The sequence below is a fragment of the Cervus elaphus genome, chromosome 12 (assembly GCF_910594005.1).
Source record: "Cervus elaphus chromosome 12, mCerEla1.1, whole genome shotgun sequence".
NCBI lineage: Eukaryota > Metazoa > Chordata > Mammalia > Artiodactyla > Cervidae > Cervus > Cervus elaphus.
In genome coordinates, this window is record NC_057826.1 from 54,466,664 (window position 1) to 54,489,570 (window position 22,907).

A 22,907-nucleotide genomic window follows, 5' to 3' on the forward strand; every position below is an offset into this window, starting at 1 on the left:
AATAAATATATCAATGTCTAATTCTTACAAGCTTTGTCTTTTTTGGTTTAACTGATCTCAGGTACGTGAGTTAGATTAATCATATTCTGGCTCATGATATACTCTCATCATTGGTCCATGCATGGTTTGCTTTTGTATTTATATTTATAATAAATGTGAACACAAGAAATAGAAAATTTGGCAGAGTACTATCTATCTGTTCCTCCCCACAACCCATCTCTCTCCTGTGTCCTCCCACCTAACGCTTTCATTATTGCTATTAAATACTGTTTTATATGTAATCCCAAGACAAGTAATGTTTAGTGTTAGTTGCTTGTGACCTTATAAAAAAGCACCATTTTATGTAATCTTTTTGTATATTATGTTTTCAGTATAATATTGCTAATACTCATTCACATTATTCCATGCAGCCACAGTTCATTTCTTTGAGTGCTATGGAACATCTTACTGTGTGACCCACCAAATTTTTCTATTAGGAATGAATTAAGAATGAGCTATCTAATAAAATATGTATTAAAAAAATTACGTTTGTTACATACTAGATGGAAAAGATTTGGCAAGAGGACTACTAATGCCCGCAGAGAAAATGAACTAACACAATATTGACTGTATAACTTATTTCTGAATTATTACACTGATGTCAGGAAAACCTTAGGACTTCAAAATGAGACACAGGAATTCACAACAGGCAGTTAATATTATAAAGCAGCTTATGAACTAATTTATATGAATTCTACTAAAATAATTTAGAATGACAAAGAATATATGGTTTATCTGCCTTCCATATTTTAGCAAAAATTCTTAAGATTAAAAAATGTTAGATTTTCAGTTCTATTTAAATTGAAATAACCAATCTGAAAATTTCCCCTAACTGTATAGCTGATTATTTTCACAAGTAGAATAGAAAAGAGTAAAAATCCAAAGAAAAATGTCATGGATGCATAATGTATTTAATTAAAAATGATATTTAAAAAATAAAGCAGGTGAGTGTGGAATGTAGAAAAAAAGAAAGAATCATTTTTCATTTCCTTAAGCATTCCAAAATCAGAATCTGGATTTAACCTTAACTTAAAAATAGTATTTTTCAGCTCTTAGCATTGAGCTTATTATTGGTTCAATAAAAAAATTTCAGAATAAAAAGTTCTTCTACCTTATAATACTTATAATTGTTTTTCAAAATGAAAATAAAATGTGCAAAGAGTTAATGTTAGAACCACGTAAGTAAAAGCTACCTTAAAGATTATCTAGTCCAGTTTCCTCACTTGAGGAAACAGAGGCTAAAAGAAAATGATCTTCTAAATTAATAAGAGTAATTCCTTAAGTTTATGGGAGGTGATCTTACAAATACTTGTTAAGCAACTCACAAAACATTGATCCATGGGAATTCTACTGCCTGCCTACACAAAGGTTCAATTGTGAAGAATCTACAGGAAGTGAATTGCCTTAATATACTCCAAAATATCCTGTGGAATAGGTAGCCAATCCCCAAATTAAGTCCTTTTTGCAATTTAAAGCAGGGGTCAGCAAGCTTTATCTATAAAGAGTCAGTTAGTAAATATTTTAGATTTTGTGGATTATTCACAGTTCATGCAACTACTCAACTCTTCTGTTGTAATGTGAAAGGAGCCATAGATAATACATGAGTGTGGTTGTGTTCCAACAGAACTTTAAAACAAAGACAGCAATCTACATTTAGCCCACTATTCATAGTTTTCTGACCCCTAATTTAAAGCATGCAACTTATTAAGTGTATAGACCAAACAAAACTTTGTATGAACAAAAGAACAAGAAAGACACTACCTGAAAGCATCAGAATAAATAAATAAGCTTTTATAACAAAAATGTTTAGGCTGATATCAAAAATACTTTGAAACACAAAATCTCATATTATGGAAATGAGAAATGAAAAACTATAATTGTTAAAAAATTATAATAACCTAATAATTTGTTCTGTACTGTTTTGTCTGAATATAGGAAATACTATGTCTGAAAAACATATCAAAAGCCTCTATAGAGTAACTATGACTGACCCAATTCTTACTTAATATTAATTCAGACTCTCCTACTATAAAAAGAAAATATGAAATCCAACAAGAAATTTGAGATTGTTTACTTGTCCTTATAACTTTGGTTCTTATGTGGAATTTTCAAAATGAACATGGCAGAGCTGCAATACATACTTTATAAACCATAAAATATGTAGGCAAGCTAAAAGGGGAAAAAAATTAAACATGCCATCGTGTACTTGCTTGAAGCTCTTCTTTTTTCTGGGGCTCAACTGGCCAAAAAGGAGTAAATACACTACCACAACAAGAATCAGAAGACAAAAGGAGAAATTTCACACAGGAGACAACATTCACATTTGTTCTTCTTTATACAATCTAATTTGAAATGCATAGATAAAACAGCATTTCACGCATACAAGTCATACCATGAAACACACAAGTTGATAAATGTTTCTGATATTATTTAGCAATAATACACTAACACTGTATTTAAAGACCTGGGGCAGGTTGGTGAAATCAAACCATGATGTTCCTTCTTAAATTTTTGCTTTGGTATCTCCATCATTTTTCACTGATTATATCAGCTTCAGCTTAAATACAAAAACTAAAGTATCTGCAAAAAGGTATTGTCCTTCAGTAAGAAGGTGCTCAGTTCCGCACAACTACAGCAAATCTTTTATGTATTTATCAAAGTACCCAAATACTAACAAGTTAAACAGGTTTTGTCAAGAATTTTGACACGCTATTATGAGACTTAAATGGGTTAATATGTTTGAAGTGATTAGCCCAATATCTGGCATATAGTAATTTTTATGTGTTTAATGAATACAAATTTGATATTACTTCTGAGGTGCTAAGCAGAAATATGGATCACCTGTCTCTTTTTGAAGTAATTTATGATAGTTTTTTGATTTAGAATTTAGCTCTGATGAGCAAGTTGGCTGAGCTCAATTTATTTGCTCACTTCACTCTTTCCTACCATATTCACTTTCTTGGACTAAGAGCTTGTACTAATTGTGAAACATTAACTGGAATGAGGGGAAAAGAAGCAATCATGGTTCAACAGCATGAATTCCAGTATCCCCAATGCCAAATACTGAAATTATAGGCACTAGGCCCTCTCAAGGAGTAGTCTTTGGAGGAGTAGTCTTTGAAATTTATATATTTCATAATATACATTTTATGAAAATACTTATATTTTCATAAGCATAATAAAGATCTGAGAGAAAAGTAATTTTAGCCAATGGAATAACACACATTTAAAAGCAGCTAAAATGTGTATACAACTATTAATTGTCATTAATCTATCCATTTAGTTTCAATAACAGATACAATTAAATATTGCTATCTCTAATTTCTCTTATTAAACTTTTAATAACTCAGGACTACTAGACTAATAAATGAAAAACAAAAGTGAGAGAAAAAAGTTTACATTTTCTCCTCAAAATACTGTAAAGGGATAAATAAGCACATAGAAGAATTCTCACTTGGCTGGACATCTGCTTGTCCTTCATAGCTCAAGTCAGAATCAGAACACCTGAATTGCTCCAAAAAGTTCTCACACTTGGTAGGTTCATCTGCCCAACTGAAGACAGGCATGTTATAGTTTATGACATCTGGTCCATTTTGACAATAAATAAGGAAAAAACAGAGTGGCTTATTTTACCATCATTTAAGAACAAAATAAAACAAAATAAAACCCCACTGTGGTCAGAGGGTAGTCTCTAAGTATACGTGATTTTAAAAAATTCTTTTCAAAATATAACGTTCCAAGTGTATTTTCAATGTTAATTTCTTTTAAAGAAATTCATTATAATTAAATAAATGAAAACTATTAAGTATACATTTTCATTGTTTAATCCACAAACACTAGGATTCATGAGATTGAAAACTATTTTTGCTGCTCTTCCTAGAACAGTAATTCTTCTATTTTCTAGTCACCTACTCTTAGGAACAAAGCTATCAGCAAAATTTTTGCCTGAGTACATTAAGATGTAATGATTACTAGAATAAATTGGTACCACATTAAGTGATATCATCATAATTAACATCATAACAAGTTTGACTCCCTATTATAACCTCCTAAATGGGTAATTTAAACAAACTTTCCCCAAGAGGTCCTATTTATTTGCCTGTTTCCAATAAAAGAAAGTTTCAAAAAGTTGATACGTCTTGGTACTACTTTGAACTTTTGTAAAAGTTGGTTTTACCCATAAACTGAACTTGGATAATTAACTCATTTGCATCTACTTAGCTCTAAAACCACATGAAATCTACTTACAGGGCAACTGATTAAAATTATGAACAGGAAGCAAATCTAGGATAGTTAAAGTGTCATATTAATTTCTAAGTAATTTATACTTGAATTCTAGGTTATTCTTAATTCAAAGCTAAAAATACCACTTTTTGTTTTATTCCAAAGATTACTCTGCTACATGCTGACATAGTTATCATAAACTGAATCTCAAATTTATATTTTCATAAGCATAATAAAGATCTGAGAGAAAAGTAATTTTAGCCAATGGAATAACACTCATGAGTATATCAGTATAGTAGGAAGCTCTTAATATGACAGGTTGGATCCTTTATGCTACTCAATGAGTTTGAAGCCATCTTTTCATTAATATAACATAGAAATTAAAGCAACAACTTTCACCTGAGCTAACCAAAATTAGGACGGTAAAAATGTTCTAAAAATTTAATTATTAACTCAAGTGGTTAAAGAAAACGATACTTCTGCCTAATTATGGCACATGAATTGCTAATTTTCAAAGAATTAGAAAACAATAAAATATACATTGCATATGACATTAAACAACACTAATTTCTTTGATATCACATATACTCTATAATATTTTTGGAACCCAGCACCTTGATATGTTATAGTACTAAAAGACTTTTCAATAAACAAAGTACCAGCTTTAGTCCTTGTAACTCAAAAAAAATCATTCTTAGTATTCTAAGTATAAATACCAACATTTCTTCTAAGCTACAAACACAAAAATGAAAAATCTGTGTTTGCATTGCTTCCTCTAATTTCTCAGTTTTCCCTTCTCACTTTTTTTCCCTGTAGGTAAACCTAACATCCTGCCAAGGAAGCTATCAAGAGAAGGGTTCAATTCTGAAATATAAAAGATTTAATATCATGAGGAAAAAAGTTTTCCCACCAGCTCTTAGGAAATTACCACTAGCAGCAACTTCTAACACTTCACATTTTCACAAGCACAGAATAAATAAGTTTAATAAAAAATGCAAATTAATAAAGAATAATACCTGGTGAGTTTTTAGTTACCTTGGATTTTTATTATTTAAAACTGCTGTTCCTTCCATCTATTGGCACATATAAACAAGAGTTAACTATATTATTCATTAAGATACAGCTTTTAACAAATAAATTTAACTCTTGATAACACTAAAATTGCTCCTCATGGGAAAATTTCATTCTTAGAAATCACCTGTTTATTTCTTACATGTTTTATCTTGAGAGGTAAAGAGGAAAAAAAATTAGAAACTCTCAGTTTAAAACTGTATATATGTGTATGAAAGGGCGGTGGAGGGGGGTGGTAAAAGAGCTCTCCCTGTAATACCACCTGAACAACAGCAGCTATCCCTGTGAGCTACAGTATAGAAAATTATGTCCATAACTCCTCCACAATGTAAAGTACCACTGCCAGAATCCGCAAAATTTTAAAAAAGTCAAAACACAACAACCGAGAAACAGAACCGATTTTTAACTCCTATACATTCCCAGATTTAAGAGTATTATTTTCAAGAAAATGATCTCCCTCTTAACTTTTCTGACAAAATGTTTCTAATTTTTTTACAATAATGCTTCAATGACATTCAGATCTAAATACATCAGATATAAAAACAGCTACTTAATTTAATCAGATATTTAATATTTAATCCTCACCTCTCTTTCTATGAGATGATGCCAAATCCAAATCAACATTTCGTCTTCCACTCTGTTAGGTTAAAAATAAATAATAAAACTTAATTGTGAAAATAATTTCAAGATTAAGATTTAAGAGAGTACTAGAATAAAAAATAATCTATATAATTATAGCAATATGCTACTTATTCACCAGTCAAGTCAGGCTAAGAAAAAAAGTCTCTAAAAACCCAATGAAAACAGCTCTAAGAAAGCTCAGGCAGATGACTCTGAGAAACTAATCACAAAGTCAATGTGCACATTAATTAACAGTGTAAAGTAGCAGAACTTTTTCTTTGTTGTCACCATTTCCTCTTCAAAATCGTTGTCTTTTATATTCCAAACACAGCATGATCTCTTATTAATACCCTCAAGATGCCTAAAGCCCCTGTAGCAAAGTCTCATTTTCCAAAATTACTACTTGTTCTACCTTCACTTTCTATTGGTTCTAAAACTATTAGTCTTGGCTAGGTGTACAGAAGAGAATCTTACAAATTCACACTAACAGAAGACTAAGACAGTCCTAAGCCTTCTAGTTGAAATCTCAAATTGGTGAAACTGTAGTCAGCTTAATAAAACAGTGCAAGCTTTTAGGAAGAACAGAAGTATATTTCTGTGTGCCTGTGGTGGGGAGGCACTGGTGACAACTATCGACTCTCTCTTATGTAAGACAACCATATACTGGTTGTCTGTACAAACCCATAACTAGATTTATGTACAGATATGACATTAGGATCTCAGCAATTTCAACCGCACTCTATCACACAATAAAAAAGTTGGTAGCAAAGAAGAAAGCCTGTAGAAGTGACAAAACAGATCTATTTAGGAAACCTTATTTGGAAAATCTTTTCCTGGTAACCCACACTGTGGATAGGTACATTTTGTTTTACATACACACACACACCAGTAATAAGCATGCTACCAGGCCATTTGGGGCTGGAAAAAACACCAAAGAGTCGTCATGATACTTCCTGAAGATATTACCATGTCATGCAATGTAATATTTTTATCAAACAGTACCTTTTCCATTAGGGATTAATGAAGAAATTTATCTCAGGCCTCAGAACCAGAAATATTTCAGTTTTTCTCAAAAATAAAAATTTTACTTTTTGTTTGTCTTTATCTGTTAGTCACTATGAATCATGCAACTCATATTTTTCCTATTCAGTGGCCCATCTCTAGGAGAACATCACAGGCTACATGAGGAGGTATGCAAATCTTACTCAGGACTGTATTTTCCTCTCTCAGCTTCTTCTAGTCCTAATTCATTCTCTTATACTTTTATAAACAGTATTTACTTGTGTATGCTAAATCAATTTTTTTGTGAAAGAAGCGGGTAGGGAAATGAGGTGGGTAGACTAGGAGTAAAGTAAGAAATGATGATAAGCATAACATCTGTCAATCAAACAGTTAAACTTAGGTTTAACTGTGTAACTTGCTTTAGGTTTCTCTGTTTACTAAAACAAGAGAAGCAGATAATGTATCACATAATACTCTTTATAAAAGAAGATTAACACATAGGTTTAGCATTAAGCAGGTTAACTTCAGTTATTTTAAGAAAGCATTTCATTGAGTAACAATTCAGGATAAATAAGTACTACTAGATATTAAAGATATGAATGATAATCCTAAATAAACTCAGACAGAAGGGTAACATATTTCAGCTGGAAAATCTCACATTGCCCCCATGGCTTGGTCCTCTTTGTCTATGTGAAGCTCAAAACTGAAGGGTCAGCCTAGGTCTCCTCATCAGGAAAATCTGCTCTCTCTAGTTCTTGACTTTTCCACTTTTTATGACACTATCTCTCCAAATATTCCATAAGAAAAGATGATCAGGAGCCCATCTTTTTTAAAATTATGTTTATTAATGTTTTTAAAACTATAGAAACCAGACTTTGCAGTTAGATCTAAGTTCAACCCACCTCCATTTATTTGTCTTCCGATTATGTTTTGAAAACATAACTTTCAGCATTTTCAGTTTAAATTGTATTCCTAAACTTGTTTTTCACAACCACCCAGGGAGGCAAGTATAACAGGAAGAGATATTCCCCATTTCAAAGATTAAAATGCTGGAGCTCAGAAAGCTAAAAGTGTCAGGCCCCAGATCAAAATAAACAGTTTTGTGATTAAATCAGATTTCATTTTTTATTTCCAAAAGGTATGCCACTTTAACTCTCATTTTTTATCTTTTCATATCAGTTGAAATGAATTATCAATTATTTACAATGTGTAAAGCACAATGTTGGAAATGTCAGGGGCACTAAAAAAGGAACTTTAGAACTTTGAAGAGGTCTACTGGAAAGAAATACTAATAATATATAAGTAAATCCAACAACTAGAGAAAGTCCACAAGCAGCAACAGAATTCCAGTGCAGCCAAAAATTTAAAAATTAATAAATAAAATTTTTATTTATTTTTTTCCATTTATTTTTATTAGTTGGAGGTTAATTACTTTACAATATTGTAGTGGGTTTTGCCATACATTGACATGAATCAGCCATGGATTTACATGTGTTCCCCATCCCGATCCCCCTTCCTACCTCCCTCTCCACCCGATCCCTCTGGGTCTTCCCAGTGCACCAGCTCCAAGCACTTGTGTCATGCATCCAACCTGGGCTGGTGATCTGTTTCACCCTTGATAACATACATGTTTTGATGCTGTTCTCTCGAAACATCCCACCCTCGCCTTCTCCCACAGAGTCCAAAAGTCTGTTCTGTATTTCTGTGTCTCTTTTTCTGTTTTGCATATAGGGTTATCATTACCATCTTTCTAAATTCCATATATATGTGTTAGTATGCTGTAATGTTCTTTATCTTTCTGGCTTATTACTTCACTCTGTATAATGGGCTCCAGTTTCATCCATCTCATTAGAACTGATTCAAATGAATTCTTTTTAATGGCTGAGTAATATTCCATGGTGTATATGTCCCACAGCTTCCTTATCCATTCATCTGCTGATGGACATCTAGGTTGCTTCCATGTCCTGGCTATTATAAACAGTGCTGCGATGAACACTGGGGTGCACGTGTCTTTTTCAGATCTGGTTTCCTTGGTGTGTATGCCCAGAAGTGGGATTGCTGGGTCATATGGCAGTTCTATTTCCAGTTTTTTAAGAAATCTCCACACTGTTTTCCATAGCGGCTGTACTAGATTGCATTCCCACCAACAGTGTAAGAGGGTTCCCTTTTCTCCACACCCTCTCCAGCATTTATTGCTTGTAGACTTTTGGATAGCAGCCATCCTGACTGGCGTGTAATGCAATGTATAGATTCAATGCAATCCCTATCAAGCTACCAACAGTATTCTTCACAGAACTAGAACAAATAATTTCACAATTTGTACGGAAATACAAAAAACCTTGAATAGCCAAAGTAATCTTGAGAAAGAAGAATGGAACTGGAGGAGTCAACCTGCCTGACTTCAGACTCTACTACAAAGCCACAGTCATCAAGACAGTGTGGTACTGGCACAAAGACAGAAATATAGACCAATGGAACAGAATACAAAGCCCAGAGATAAATCCACGAACCTATAGACACCTTATCTTTGACAAAGGAGGCAAGGATATACAATGGAAAAAAGACAACCTCTTTAACAAGTGGTGCTGGGAAAACTGGTCAACCACTTGTAAAAGAATGAAACTAGAACACTTTCTAACACCATACACAAAAATAAACTCAAAATGGATTAAAGATCTAAATGTAAGACCAGAAACTATAAAACTCCTAGAGGAGAACATAGGCAAAACACTCTCCGACATAAATCACAGCAGGATCCTCTATGACCCACCTCCCAGAATATTGGAAATAAAAGCAAAAATAAACAAATGGGACCTAATTAAAAATTAATAAATAAAATTTTTAAAAAATTAAGTAAGTCCAACATGAGACAAATCATTAGTGGTTTATTAGAAGTACTAACAAACTGCCAGGAAAACAACAAAGTCACTGTTGAGTAATCTTAGGTAAACTTTTGGAAGAGGTGACATTTTAACGAGTCCTTAGGAGTGAGGCAAGACTTCATCAACAAAGGAAAAAGACATTTAAGGCAAACAATCATTGAGCAGAAGCTCAAAAGGTATGTTTGGGGTCTGGGCAGATGGACTACTATGCTATGGCAAAACTGCAGATTACTGCAGGGAAAAGGGCTTCAAAAGCAGGTAGGCAACATTTTCAAGAATCTTTGATTTCTGGGCAGTCACTGAGTTTTTTGGTTTTTTTAATAAGAAGGAAGCATGAATAAAAAGGTAGCATGACCAGCAGGTGTTCTGTTGTTGAAGTGTGTTCTTGTTTTGGGTGTTTTTAAGAGCTCCAGCTCTGGCAGCAGTACCAAAGGAGAGGGACTGGAAAAGACAGGGAGATCAGTTTGAAAACTACCCATTCAGGCAAAGGTAACAAGGGCCTAAATTAAAGAGCTGAAAGAACAAGTAGGCACAGAAATTTTACCAAAATAGATCAAACATTCATTAGAAAAAAAATATTTAATGACTACTGTGTGCCAAGCACTACAGGTACGTGGGATACAGCTGTGAATAAAACAGTAAAAATTTCTGTCCTCAGGGAACTTATATTCTAGTGTAGGCTAAGAGAAACTGATAAATACAGCAAGTAAATAATGCTAGGTACTGGGCGGGGGGTGGGAGTGGGAATGGGGGCGGGGGGGGTGGGGTGGGTATCAGCTTCCCTGATAGCTCAGTTGGTGAAGAATCCACCTGCAATGCAGGAGACCTTGGGTCAATTCCTGGGTTAGGAAGAACTGCTGGAGAAGGGAGAGGCTACCCATTCCAGTATTCTTGGGCTTCCCTTGTGGCTCAGCTAATAAAGAATCTGCCTGCAGTGCAGAAAATGTAGGAGACCTGGGTATCAGCTTCCCTGATAGCTCAGTTGTAAAGAATCCACCTTCAACACAGGAGACCCTGGGTCAATGCCTGGTATGGGAAGATCCCCTGGAGAAGGGAAAAGCTACCCACTACAGTATTCTGGCCTGGAGAATTCCATAGACTGTATGGTCCATGGGGTCGCAAAGAGTTGGACACAACTGAGTGACTTTCACTTTCACTGTGGGGGTGGAGTGGAAGGGGAAGAGCAAGGCAAAGTGGACAGGGAGTGAACATCTGAAGAGGGCAAACTGGAGTTTCAAATAGAGTGGTTAGGGTAGGCATCACCAAAAAAGTAACATTGGAACAAAGGCTTGAAATGAGGGGATTTGCCTGCAGACAACAGTATTCCGATTAGAAAAAACAGCCATGTAAAGGTCCTATGGGGGAGTTGTGTGGTATGTTCACGGAAAAGCCAAGAGGTCAGTGTGGCAAGAAGGAGGGTCATCAAGGAGGAGAGGAGCAGCAGAGGAGACCAGAGAGGAGTGAGGCCAGGATATGCAGAATGGTATAGACCCCTATAAGTCACTGGAAGTTCTGAGGAGAAAAGTGACATGGTCTGTTATAAAACTGTCACGGAGTTAGGAGAATAAATAAAGAGACTGATCAACCTGGAAAATCAAAAGGACAGAAAGGAATTCTCAGTAGATGGTAAGACTGGAAATGTGAATCGGGACACAGAGATACTAATGGGAATGAAGAAAAGGAGGAAGAACAGACAAAAACATACAATGAAACTTGCTTGAAGACACTGTTCAACTTTCCTACAGGAGGAATCTTTCACACTTAGAAGTTTCTTTTAAACAATAGCATCATATTTATGTAGCATTCCATACTTCTCAAAAACACTTTCACATCTATTTTCTCAGTTCACACAAGAGAGGAATTTCAGAATTCAGGAATTTCAGCTAAAAATGGATTGTATCAATCAATTCAAAAACTACAAGCTAGAAACTATAAAACTCTTGACGGAAAACACAGGCAGAACACTCTTTGACATAAATCACAGCAAGAGCCTCTTTGACCCACCTCCTAGAGTAAATGGAAATAAAAACAAAAATAAACAAATGGGACCTAATTAAACTTAAAAGCTTTTGCACAGCAAAGGAAGCTATAAATAAGATGAAAAGACAACCTTCATAATAAGAGAAAATAACTGCAAACAAAGCAACTGACAAAGGATTAATCTCCAAAATATTCAAGCAGCTCATGCAGTTCAACATAAGAAAGCAAATAACCCAATAAAAAACAGGGAGAAGATCTAAACAGACATTTCTCCAAAGGAGATATACAAATGGTCAACAAACACTTCAAAAGATGCTCAACATCACTCCTTATTAAAGAAATGCAAACCAAAACTACAGTGAGGTATCACCTCACACTGGTCAGAATGGCCATCATCAAAAAATAAATGTTGGAGAGCATGTGGAGAAAATGGAACCCTTAGTACTGTTGGTGGGAATGTAAACCGATATAGCCACTATGGAGACTAGCACGGAGATTCCTTTAAAAACTAGGGATAAATCTACCATATGACCCAGCAAACCCACTACCGGGCATATACCCTGAGAAAACCACAATTCAAAAAGACACATGTACCCCAATGTTCACTGCAGCACTATTCACAATGGCCAGGACATGGAAGCAACCTAGATGTCCATCAACAGATGAACAGATAAGAGACATGGTACATATATACAGTGGAATATTACTCAGCCACAGAAAGGAACAAATCTGAGTCGGTTGAACTGAGGTGGATGAACCTAGAGCCTGTTATACAGAGTGAAGTAAATCAGATAGTGAAAAATAAATATTGTATATTAATGCATATATATGGTTCTAGAAAAATGGTACTGATGTACCTATTTTCAGGGCAGGAATAGAGATGCAGACCTAAAGAATGAACTTGTAGGCACAGTGGGGGGAAACAGAGGGTGGGATGAATTGAGAGAGTAGCAATGAAATACATACATCACCAAGTATAAAAGAGATAGCTAGTGGGAAGTTACTGCATAACACAGGGAACTTAGCCTGGTGCTCTGTGAAGACCTAGAGGGATAGGATAAAAGGGTGGGGAGGGAAGGAAGCTCGAGAGAGAGGGATGTATATATACACACACTTATGGCTAATTTACATTGTTGTAAGGCAGAAACCAACACAACATTGTTAAGCAATTATCCTCCAAAAATATATAAATTAAAAAAAAAAAAAGCTCTTCAGCAGTGGAATCAGGGTCAGTAGCCAAGTCTAAAACAGTAGTCAAGTCTAACACATTACCACATACACAACAGGCACTGCTATCCTCATATCACACAATAGGACACTAAGGCCCAGAGAGGTAAAGTAGCACATACTGATTCACATAAAAGGCAGAGGAACAGTCAAAACAAAAATCTAGCTATCAACTCCAAGTCCAAAGCTACTCAAATAGAAACTATCAGACTGTTCTCATTCTATAATTTATTTAACCCATCACACTACAGCACACATTACTTCCTACTTCTTATATAGATCAGCATCTCATTTCTTTGATTTTTACCTTAAATGCCTGCAATCCAGATCCTGAGGCTTTTTTTGATAGGTAACTGAGAGCTACTGAAAGATTTTGAGTAGAGGAGATATAAATAGATTTGTATTTCAGGAATATTCTTCTGATGAAATGTTGAACATGGGCATAAGACAAGAGAGAGGGAAACCAGTTTGAAGGTTTTGTACTAGGCCATGAAAAGAGAAGAAAAATTTGAGACAGAACAGTGGCAGGAGGGATGGACAGGACATATTAGAACAGTATTAGGAGTAAAATTTTCAAGGTTGGACTAACTGGACTGTAGGGGAGTGAGAAGGACCAGGAACTAAGAAAAAATAGAGGCAAGGATCAACTTACGTTTCCAGTCTGGGGAGTTAATACTAAGACAGTGGATGGGAAAGAACAGGTTTGGGAGAAAAACGAGTTTATTTTTGGATAGGTTAAGATTGTGGTCACCTGACATGTTCAGGTAGAATGTCCATCAAGGAGTTAGATACATGAACTTGGAGGTTAGGAAGAAGTCAGGGCTAAAGAAAGTAAGCTGAGAGTCACTAACATACAGGTGATAAATACCTATGCAATAAAGTTATCTCATTTCTCTTAAAAGTTCTTTTTAAAAAAACTTTTTTGTCTAAAGCAAATGTATAGTACTTACTCTAACCAAAGTCTTATGTATTTATACAAAAATCCTTTACTGAATCTAGGTATACCTACCAGTGCGTAACCCTCTTCATCTGATTCAGGCTGAGACAAATCAGATTCACTCCTCGATTTGATCAGTCTATAATTTGGACTTGCGTGGACTAGCCGGCTCTCTGCAGTAAGACTTTCACTCCTGTCTCACATGCACAAAGAAAAGTTTTTCGATTTGGGACTGTTAGTGAACATAAAATTGAATGGAACTAACAGCATAGAGATAAAACACACACACAGTGAGGAGTAATTATGACTGCTGATGGAAAATCCTGGCTCTCAGTTAGGTCTAAGCACAAAGTCTTCTTCAACAATTACAGAGATATGCAAATATTTTCATGTTTCTCAACTACTGTTGCTTATATGTATGAAAAACTGCACTGTCTCATTTAATCAGAAATTTATCCTCCAGGTTGAACTAGGATCACTCTATACATTAAATTCATCCATCAATTTGTATTTCCTCCTCCATGTCTGTTTTAACTTCAGAATAAATCATTTCAATGCGTACAGAAACAAAGGGAGAAGAAATGTTTTAAGTTTCTACTCAGTCCCACCTGGTCATAAGTCCACCCCCTTCAGAGGTACTTGTGGAAGGCTGCTGCAACTGTCCTTCTTCCCTTCGCTTCTGAAGCTCCTCAATCACAGGACTTACTCCTAATATTAACAGGGCACATCGATGGATCACGGAGTTGCAGGCAGCAGTGTACACATCCTGACCCTCAGGAAGGTCTGTGCTCACCCTTCGCTCTTGCTGAGCCTGAGGAGGTGGATCATCAGCTCGAGCCCCAGACCCTGCCCCACTGTTCATTCTATCTCGATCTCGGCTACGAGCTACTTCACGGGCTGAGAGGAAACACTGAAAGATTTCTGTAACATGCAACACAAAAACAAGGTCTTAACACATGGGGAGAGAAGAGCAAAGAAAATAACAATAAAAATAGTCAAAAAGTTTGGACCAAAAACTTACTGAAAGAGGGAAAATTATTTTTTAGACATTAAATACAGCATCTAAGTAAAAATTTTATCGAAAATATATGTATAATATTAAACTTCTTATAAAAATTACAATAGGAAATACTCATGCCTTTATAGAATTTAGATTTGGTTGATTCTATTTCTACTCTTTTGAGTTTGATCAGTAGTTTACAAAGTGTGGTTCCAGAAGAGCAGCATCAACATCATTCAGGCATTTGTTAGAAATGAAAAATACTGTGCTTCTCTCAGACTGTCTAAATCAGAAGCTCTGGGCATGGAGCTAGCAATCTGTGTTTGAACAAGTCCTCCAGCTGACTTTGAAGGCCATTATAGTTTGAGAACCACTGGGTTAGATAAAAATAACTGCCCATTTCTGAAATGTTCACAACCTTGGTTTGGAAATTGTCAGGTTACAAGAGAAAAAGTTTAAGTTGCATTAGTTAAAATGAAAAGCCCTTTTTCCCCTTCCAAAGTCCATATAATTCCTAACATCTACATGTTGTTGTATTTTGAACATATTAAATAAGCACAACCATTAAAGGTCTTTGCTAAAACAGAATCAGATTCTACTAAATCACAGTCAAATGGCATCATTAGGAATGTCCATCTAATGAGAGCCCTTCCCAATTTACAAGTGTAAAAATTCACTGGGTTTAACAAGGTTCTGATGCAGTGGTAGATATTTCACAAGAGGAAAAGAATATTTTGCTCAAATTTGAGTGAAGGTGGTATTTTTAACAGAGAAACTAGGCCAAAAGTTAGTAAAATACTAGCTTTGTCTATTAATATGGAAGTGGTGGTAGTGGCAGTTTGGTCACTAAGTAATGTCTGACTCTTGCAACCCAATGGACTGTAGCCCGTCAGGCTCCTCTGTCCATGGGTTTTCCAGGCAAAGAGGTTTGCTATTTCCTTCTCCAAATATGGAAATACAAACTTTAAAATAGATCTGTATATTTTAAGGTATTATGATAATATATTCATTATGCTATTGAAAGTCCCTTATTTCTAAGATAAACAAACCAATGAACTAACAGTCCAGAGCTGGAAACCAGTTAAAGTAATTAAGACAACTGTCACTGGAATTCTGGGCAGACTTGGTTCTAATTCCAGCTGCTACTACTTGTGGCCCAAGGCACATAATTTTCCTTCCTTAAACCTGAGTTTGTCCATCTTTAGAACAAGGTAATACTAGAAATCATAAGACTGAGAGGATTATGAGTTAATCTATGTGAAGCATTTGACCCAAAGGGCAGCATATAACTGATGCTCAAAAATGGTATTTAGTTTAAAAAATTATTACTCCCTGGTTAACTATAATGCTTTATTATACACTAATTGAGGGTTACATTTTGTTACTGTGCTTCTCCCCTTTGGTCTTAGCTTTCAGGAATTTGTAAACGAAACCTTAAATTCATCCAAAAATGTTCCCTCAGCCTAGGTTTTAAAATTATAACCATTCTCTGGGAATTCCCTGGTGGTCCAGTGGTTAGGACTCAGCATTCTCACTGCCGGGACCCAAGTTCAATCCCTGGCCACGTGGTAAGGCACCCCTCAAAACTATATTGTATATAATTATAATTATCCTCCTACTCTTCATCTCTAATGCTCTCTTCTCCATTTGGACCTTATATTTTTTCTTGTTTTAATGGGCTTTGGCCTTGTTTTGAGTCATCTCAAAATCATTTTTAGAAATATGCAAAACACAAATAAACTGGTAACAAATTAAGTGTCAAAATGAAGAATATAGACAATCTCAATACCAAATGTGTAGATGGCCATAATGTTTCAGGCTACAAAACTGAAAATATACTTTAACTTGACGTAGCCAAATCACTCAAAAGATACTAACAAATATTTAAAAGCTTTGGTATTTCACTTTAAACATTTAAATGATTACATTTTAAAACTATCTGTAGCCTTATAATATAAAAGCATGAAAAATGTCATTCACCAGCCAATAATATTCTCATGTAACATTCTCAACCAATAATATTCTCTCTTGCTTTCTACTGAAAACAGCAGTATAGTCAGCTGTTTAAATTTTATAATTTAAAAAGTTCTGCATACGGTCTCTCTCCTCCTCACCACTTAGAAGTCAGCCAGGCAAATGGACAATTTGGGACCCCTAGAGAACATACTTTAAATGACCCTATTCAATGACTCATGGGCATCACTTCATGAATGAAACTCAGTGGAACAGGTACTATTTCCAAAAGCCTGCATATAGAGCTTTTCAACCCAAAACACCCAGTTCAATAGCTTAAATGGAACTAACACAGCTTTAAGAGCTGAAATGTTTGTCTCTCTCCTCTGTAGTCAGTTTCCCTACCAAAAAGAATGCCACAGTGTGTATCTGCAAAGCAAGAAGGGTGTACTCACTGCCAGCTGTCATCACTTCGTGTTCTCGTTCTTCCTCCTCATCCTCTGGCTCTGCATGTCCCTCTTCCCGATCTCGCTCAGCCTGTTCTTCTATTTCAGCTTCTTCATCAATGGTCCGGGTAAATGAATGCTCCTGAGGATCAACATCTGCGGAGTCTTGGTTTTCTGAGATCTTAAAGAAATAATCAGAGCTACACTAAATATATATATTTTAATTTTGAAAAATGTCATTAAAACCTTGACTTTTTTATCATGGAAAATAATGTTAACAGCACTAACAACTCATGAACTTTACCACAAAAACACAAACAATATACTGGATAAATCTGAAGAGATTAAAAAGAATGTATAGAGACATCTCATTAAGCTCTCTTCCTCACCATTTTGATTGTTCTGCTGTAAACTGCTAAATTAAAATGACTTGAGTATGACAATAAGCATAAAAGGTAATTAAAGAACATGGAATTTAATTCTATTCAGTCTCCCTCAAGTTGTATATGTTATTGCTACTCTGTATAAATGTTTAATAATTCTAACTTAAAACAAAACAGTGCTTTTTAACCTTTAATTGGTGAAAATATTTAAATTATATTCTCTTAGCAAATTTAAGTTATATAAACATATTATTTTTTAATTATTTTCTCACTTGGCCCTTGAAGAAACCAAAAGTTAGAAATCTGATAAGGACAATATTATTCCCCATGGTGGTTATGATACCTAGTAGTCATCTAAAGAAAAGAGTTCTTATTATAGGTGTAATTCATGGTTAGATGGGAATACTGAGCAGTCAGTCAGACTCGCACAAAACAGAAGTCATGTATCCTCACAATATGTAAATTTCAAATGTGAGCTTCAACAAAATGGCTAATTAAAATATTTCATGGGTCACTCACAAATAACCAGATCCACAAATATTAAATCAGTGCATGCTAAAAGAATACTATAATACAAATGCAGAGATAAAGTTTGGTTTTTAAAATCTAAGATCTATATAATGGAGTGCAAAGCATCTTATGTATGAAGCTTCAAAGAAAGTTTCAAAGAAATTTATATGTATAATTATAATATAATTATGTATCAGGCTATACTCATAATTATAGGATCATGTTATCAGAATCATCAAGCACTTCAGAAATCATTTCAATTCTGTTGTAAGAATTACTTCTAGAACATCCTTAATAAAAGTTTTTAATCTTTACCTCCAGTGGTAGGCAACTCTAATCATTAGAAGGTTTTTTTCCTTACATTCATTCTTCACTCAGTTGTTACCCTTTGGTCCTACCTGTGTCCTCTGGAACAACAGGGAACATGTTTATTTCCTCTCCTACATGAAGCCCTTTAAGTATCTTTAAGGCAGCTAACATGAGATTCCCCTTTGTTTTCATTTTCTAATCTAAATATTTTTGACATTTTCCAGTTCTTGTATAAGATGATTAACCAATCCAAGGTAGTTTAATATCTCTCATAAGTTATGGCACCCCAAATCAAATAGGATAATTCAAATGTGGTCTGATCAATGTAAAATAAAGGAATAATATTTCATATGATTTGGACAATTCAATTTGTTACTACCTATATGGCCTAAAGAATATATAAACTCTCTCAGGAGCCATATACACTTGATAAATAAGTCATTAAATAAACCCCAATTTTTTACTTATCCAATTTGTTTCACTAGAAAAAGAACTACTGAACATTTATTGAACATCTGCAATAACTAAGGCACATTTTTTTTTCCCCTCACATAAACCAACATGGAGATATCTCTTACAGCTTGCAGAAAAATAAGAGAAATTAACTGATTTCCAACTTTACCCATCTGTCTCTTGACGATGACCTGGTCTGAATAAGTTCAAGGTTCTTGCAAGCAAGTAAACGACTTCGAACTTTGTACACACAACGGTATACTTCTGATAAGCTTTTACCAGGTTGATATCTAAATAAAGAACCAAAATAGAAAAGTTAATTTCTAATATCATGAGAGCAAATATTTGTCTGAGGATAGTTTTAAGTTACTTGCCGGCTTTCTCCACATGCTTGACTGAGTAAATTTGTATGTTTCAGAAGAGCTGCAAGAACAAATCTAGACACAGTGTCCAAGAGTGACTCATTACTCAAAGTTGCACTGTCCCAATCTGAAAAAAAAAGATACACTGACATTTCAGAGAAAACAGTTCAGAGGTCTTTTAATAGCTTTAGTAACCCAACACCTGCATTTTATCATTTTTCTAAGCAATTATTTAGCAAATGAACCTACTATATCCCACATACTGTGCTAGGAGTACAGTAGTAAATAAAACTAAATCCTGGATCTCACAGAGCATATATTCCAGTTGCGGAGCATGTGTGTGCTTAGTCGCTCAGTCGTGTCCAATTCTTTGCGATGCTATGGACTGTAGCCCGTCAGGCTCCTCTGTCCATGGGGATCCTCCAGGCAAGAATACTAGAGTGGGCTGCCATGCCCTCCTCCAGGGGATTTTCCCAACCCAGGGATTGAAGCCAAGTCTCCCACAATGCAGGAGTATTCTTTACTGTCTGAGCCACCAAGGAAGCCAAGAGGGGCATAAGGAGACAGTAAATAAAAACATTAATGTGACAGATAAATGCGATGGAGAAAATCAAAGCATGGTAAGAAGAACAGGGACTTCTGTACTGTATAAGTTTACTATTTTTTATAGACTGGTTTGGGAAGGTCTCGGATACAGCTACAATCAAGCAGAGAGATCTAGACGACATAGAGAAGAAGGCATACAGAAACAGCGTCCTTTCAAAAAAACTGTGTCAAGGCTCTGAAGCGAGTGCAAGGAGGCCAATGCAGTTAGAGTAAAACATGGGTGCACAAGAATCGTAGGAGACATCAGAAAGCTGTCTGAGACCAGATCACATAGGGCCTTGCCACCCATTTCAAGTCCTCTTCATTTTACTCTGAGGAAAATTGGAAGGATCATCAGAAAACTTTGAAGAGATAGAGATGATATGATCTGTGTTTTAAAAGGCTCACTCTAACTGCTGAGTACAGAATTTACTATAGGAACAGCAACAGCAGAAGCAATTATTACAGTAATTCAGGTAAGAAATTATAGTGGCTCAGACCAAAGTAGTAGCAGTGGGGGTAGTAAGAAATGGTCAGATTTCTTAAGTATTTTGAAGACAGAGTTGAAAGAATTTGTTGATGGATCAGATGTGAACATAAGAGAAGTCAATGATGACTATAATATATTTAGAATGCAGTTGGCTTTTACCGAGAGAAGAACAGCCCTCTGGGAGGATGGGTATCTGTAATTAGGTGTCTATTTCTGAATAGTACCTTTTAGTTATCCTAGTAGAGATATTGAGTAAACTAGTCAAGTGTGTATATATCTGGTATTTGAAGTTATTGAAGTATCAATAGACATTATGAGTACATGTACATTTAGGTGGTTAAGAAATAAAACAACATTTGGACAGAAATGAGTACATGCAATTGAAAACCCAAATCACAGCATTAGATGATGAGAACTAGTGAGCAACTTTCTTTAATTTCATGTTAGCACACTGGTACTGTAAAAATGCAATACATTCAGTAGATTCCAAATGGGGATATGGGAGGTTTACTGTCTACTCCACTCCCAGAATGTCTGCTAGACTCTGTTAACTTGACAGATTTACCATGCTACTTAAAAACAAAACCAAGCAAAAAACACCCTTGGAAAATATTAAGCCCCAAGTTATCTTCACTTGTTCTCAATTCCTTTTTAAAACTCCTATCTTAAGAGAAAAATTTTAAAGATTGACTTTCCAGTCCTTTCTGGATGCTTAGGTACAAATTTAAGTTCAGACTTACCTATTTTACAGGTGAAAAAATGAATATAAACATGTCAGATTTTAAGAAAGTCTTATAGCTAGAGAATCTTAAAATAACAATTTGTATTACATACAAAATTTTCCACATTAGGTTTTCGAGAGATCATCTGTTCCAAGGGATTGCTTGCTATTCTGAAAATTGCTATGACTTAAAACCAAACAAGATCTCATTTCAAGTAGGCTAATATTAAATTTAAAAGCAAACTAAAGTGACATCCTTTGCAGTGTTTCAAATTTAACAGGGACCATCCTCCTTTGCAATGTTTAAAAGGTTCTTTTACAACACCTTCACTAAAGTTACAGTCATTTCATACCAAGCTCTACAAAATGTTTCCACTATTATAGGTATAAAGTCTAGGCTATATACCTAGACTTTGTATAGGTATACAGTGTACAAGCAAATGAACAATGAGCCATACAGTTTTTATTCCTCTTATGTTTATATCCGGTTTTTAAAAGTGCTCACTGCAAAGTAACAAGTGACAACATAATACAAAAGAATACCTAACTGCACATTCCAAGAAAATGATGAAATAAGAGAGTATTGGAAAATATAACTTAGAAACAAGCTTTTTCTCCTCCACTATCATACTTTTCTACCACTGATGAAAGTCAACAAAATAGAATGAGTAAATAAATAAATGACAGACTGTACTGCATGAGATTCAACTTTCAAACATATCATCTCACTGATATTTTAAAGATCTGAATGATATGTATCTCATTTTTATTATATAAAGTATTATAAAATGTGAACATGTATTTACTTTTACCATTTTTATCACAGAAGGAAGAAAATCCAAAGAAATAGGGAATTGCAGATCAAAGAAACAACATCATGGAGGAAGACAACTAGGGGTATGTATTCTGAAAAATCCAAGACATTGATAAAGGGGGAAAGCATGGGGGACTTCTCTGGTGGTCCAGTGGTAAAGACTCCGTGCTTCCAATGCAAGTGGCTCAGGTCTGATCCCTGGTTGGGTAACTAAGATCCCACATGCTACGTGGTACAGCCAAGAAAATTTTTAAAATATATATATATTTTTTAAAGGGGAGGGGAAGCAAAGGAGCCGAAAGGAAATCAGGTATATCCTTTAAAAACTTGTACATAAAACCACCATATTAATCAATTAATCAATAGAAACTGAAATACCACTATACACTTTCATTACACTTTACTGCTGTACTTAATAATATATCTCATTTCAAACTGTTATCTTCAACAGCACTCTAAAAGAGGAAAGTGGTTTATAGAAGAGGAAAATGACCAGACCCAGAGCTCAAGACATTTACATACACATCATTTCACTTCTTGACCAGGGCTTGCACAGGGAGGAGATTCATTAAACAAACTCTTATATTAGATCCATTTACACTGCATGGAATCCTTCAGTAAAATGCTGCCTCTGGATGTATTATTCTTTATAAAAATCTCAATTTTCCCACACTGGATTTTCTGCAAACAGGATATATGTACATAAAAATACACAGGGTAGTTTCCACAAAGAGGAATAAGAAACTGTTTTTATTTATTTTTTTTTAATTTATTTTTTTCATTTATTTTTATTAGTTGGAGCCTAATTACTTTACAATATTGTAGTGGGTTTTGTCATACATTGACATGAATCAGCCATGGAGTTACATGTGTTCCCCTTCCCGATCCCCCCCTCCCA

General features: G+C 34.9%; 1 protein-coding gene across 13 annotated transcripts in view; it reads right to left on the reverse strand.

Annotated features, from left to right (window-relative positions):
* Nucleotides 1-22,907, reverse strand: part of HERC1 (HECT and RLD domain containing E3 ubiquitin protein ligase family member 1) — a 203,953-nt gene that overhangs the window by 88,072 nt on the left and 92,974 nt on the right. For all 13 annotated transcript variants that reach the window (XM_043918891.1, XM_043918896.1, XM_043918893.1 and 10 more), the window contains 6 exons: nucleotides 19,412-19,526; nucleotides 19,207-19,327; nucleotides 17,392-17,563; nucleotides 14,592-14,904; nucleotides 14,056-14,176; nucleotides 5,920-5,971 (listed from right to left, as the gene is read on the reverse strand). In XM_043918891.1, coding sequence (XP_043774826.1) covers nucleotides 5,920-5,971; nucleotides 14,056-14,176; nucleotides 14,592-14,904; nucleotides 17,392-17,563; nucleotides 19,207-19,327; nucleotides 19,412-19,526 — 894 coding nt within the window. The remainder of the gene's footprint in view (nucleotides 1-5,919; nucleotides 5,972-14,055; nucleotides 14,177-14,591; nucleotides 14,905-17,391; nucleotides 17,564-19,206; nucleotides 19,328-19,411; nucleotides 19,527-22,907) is intronic.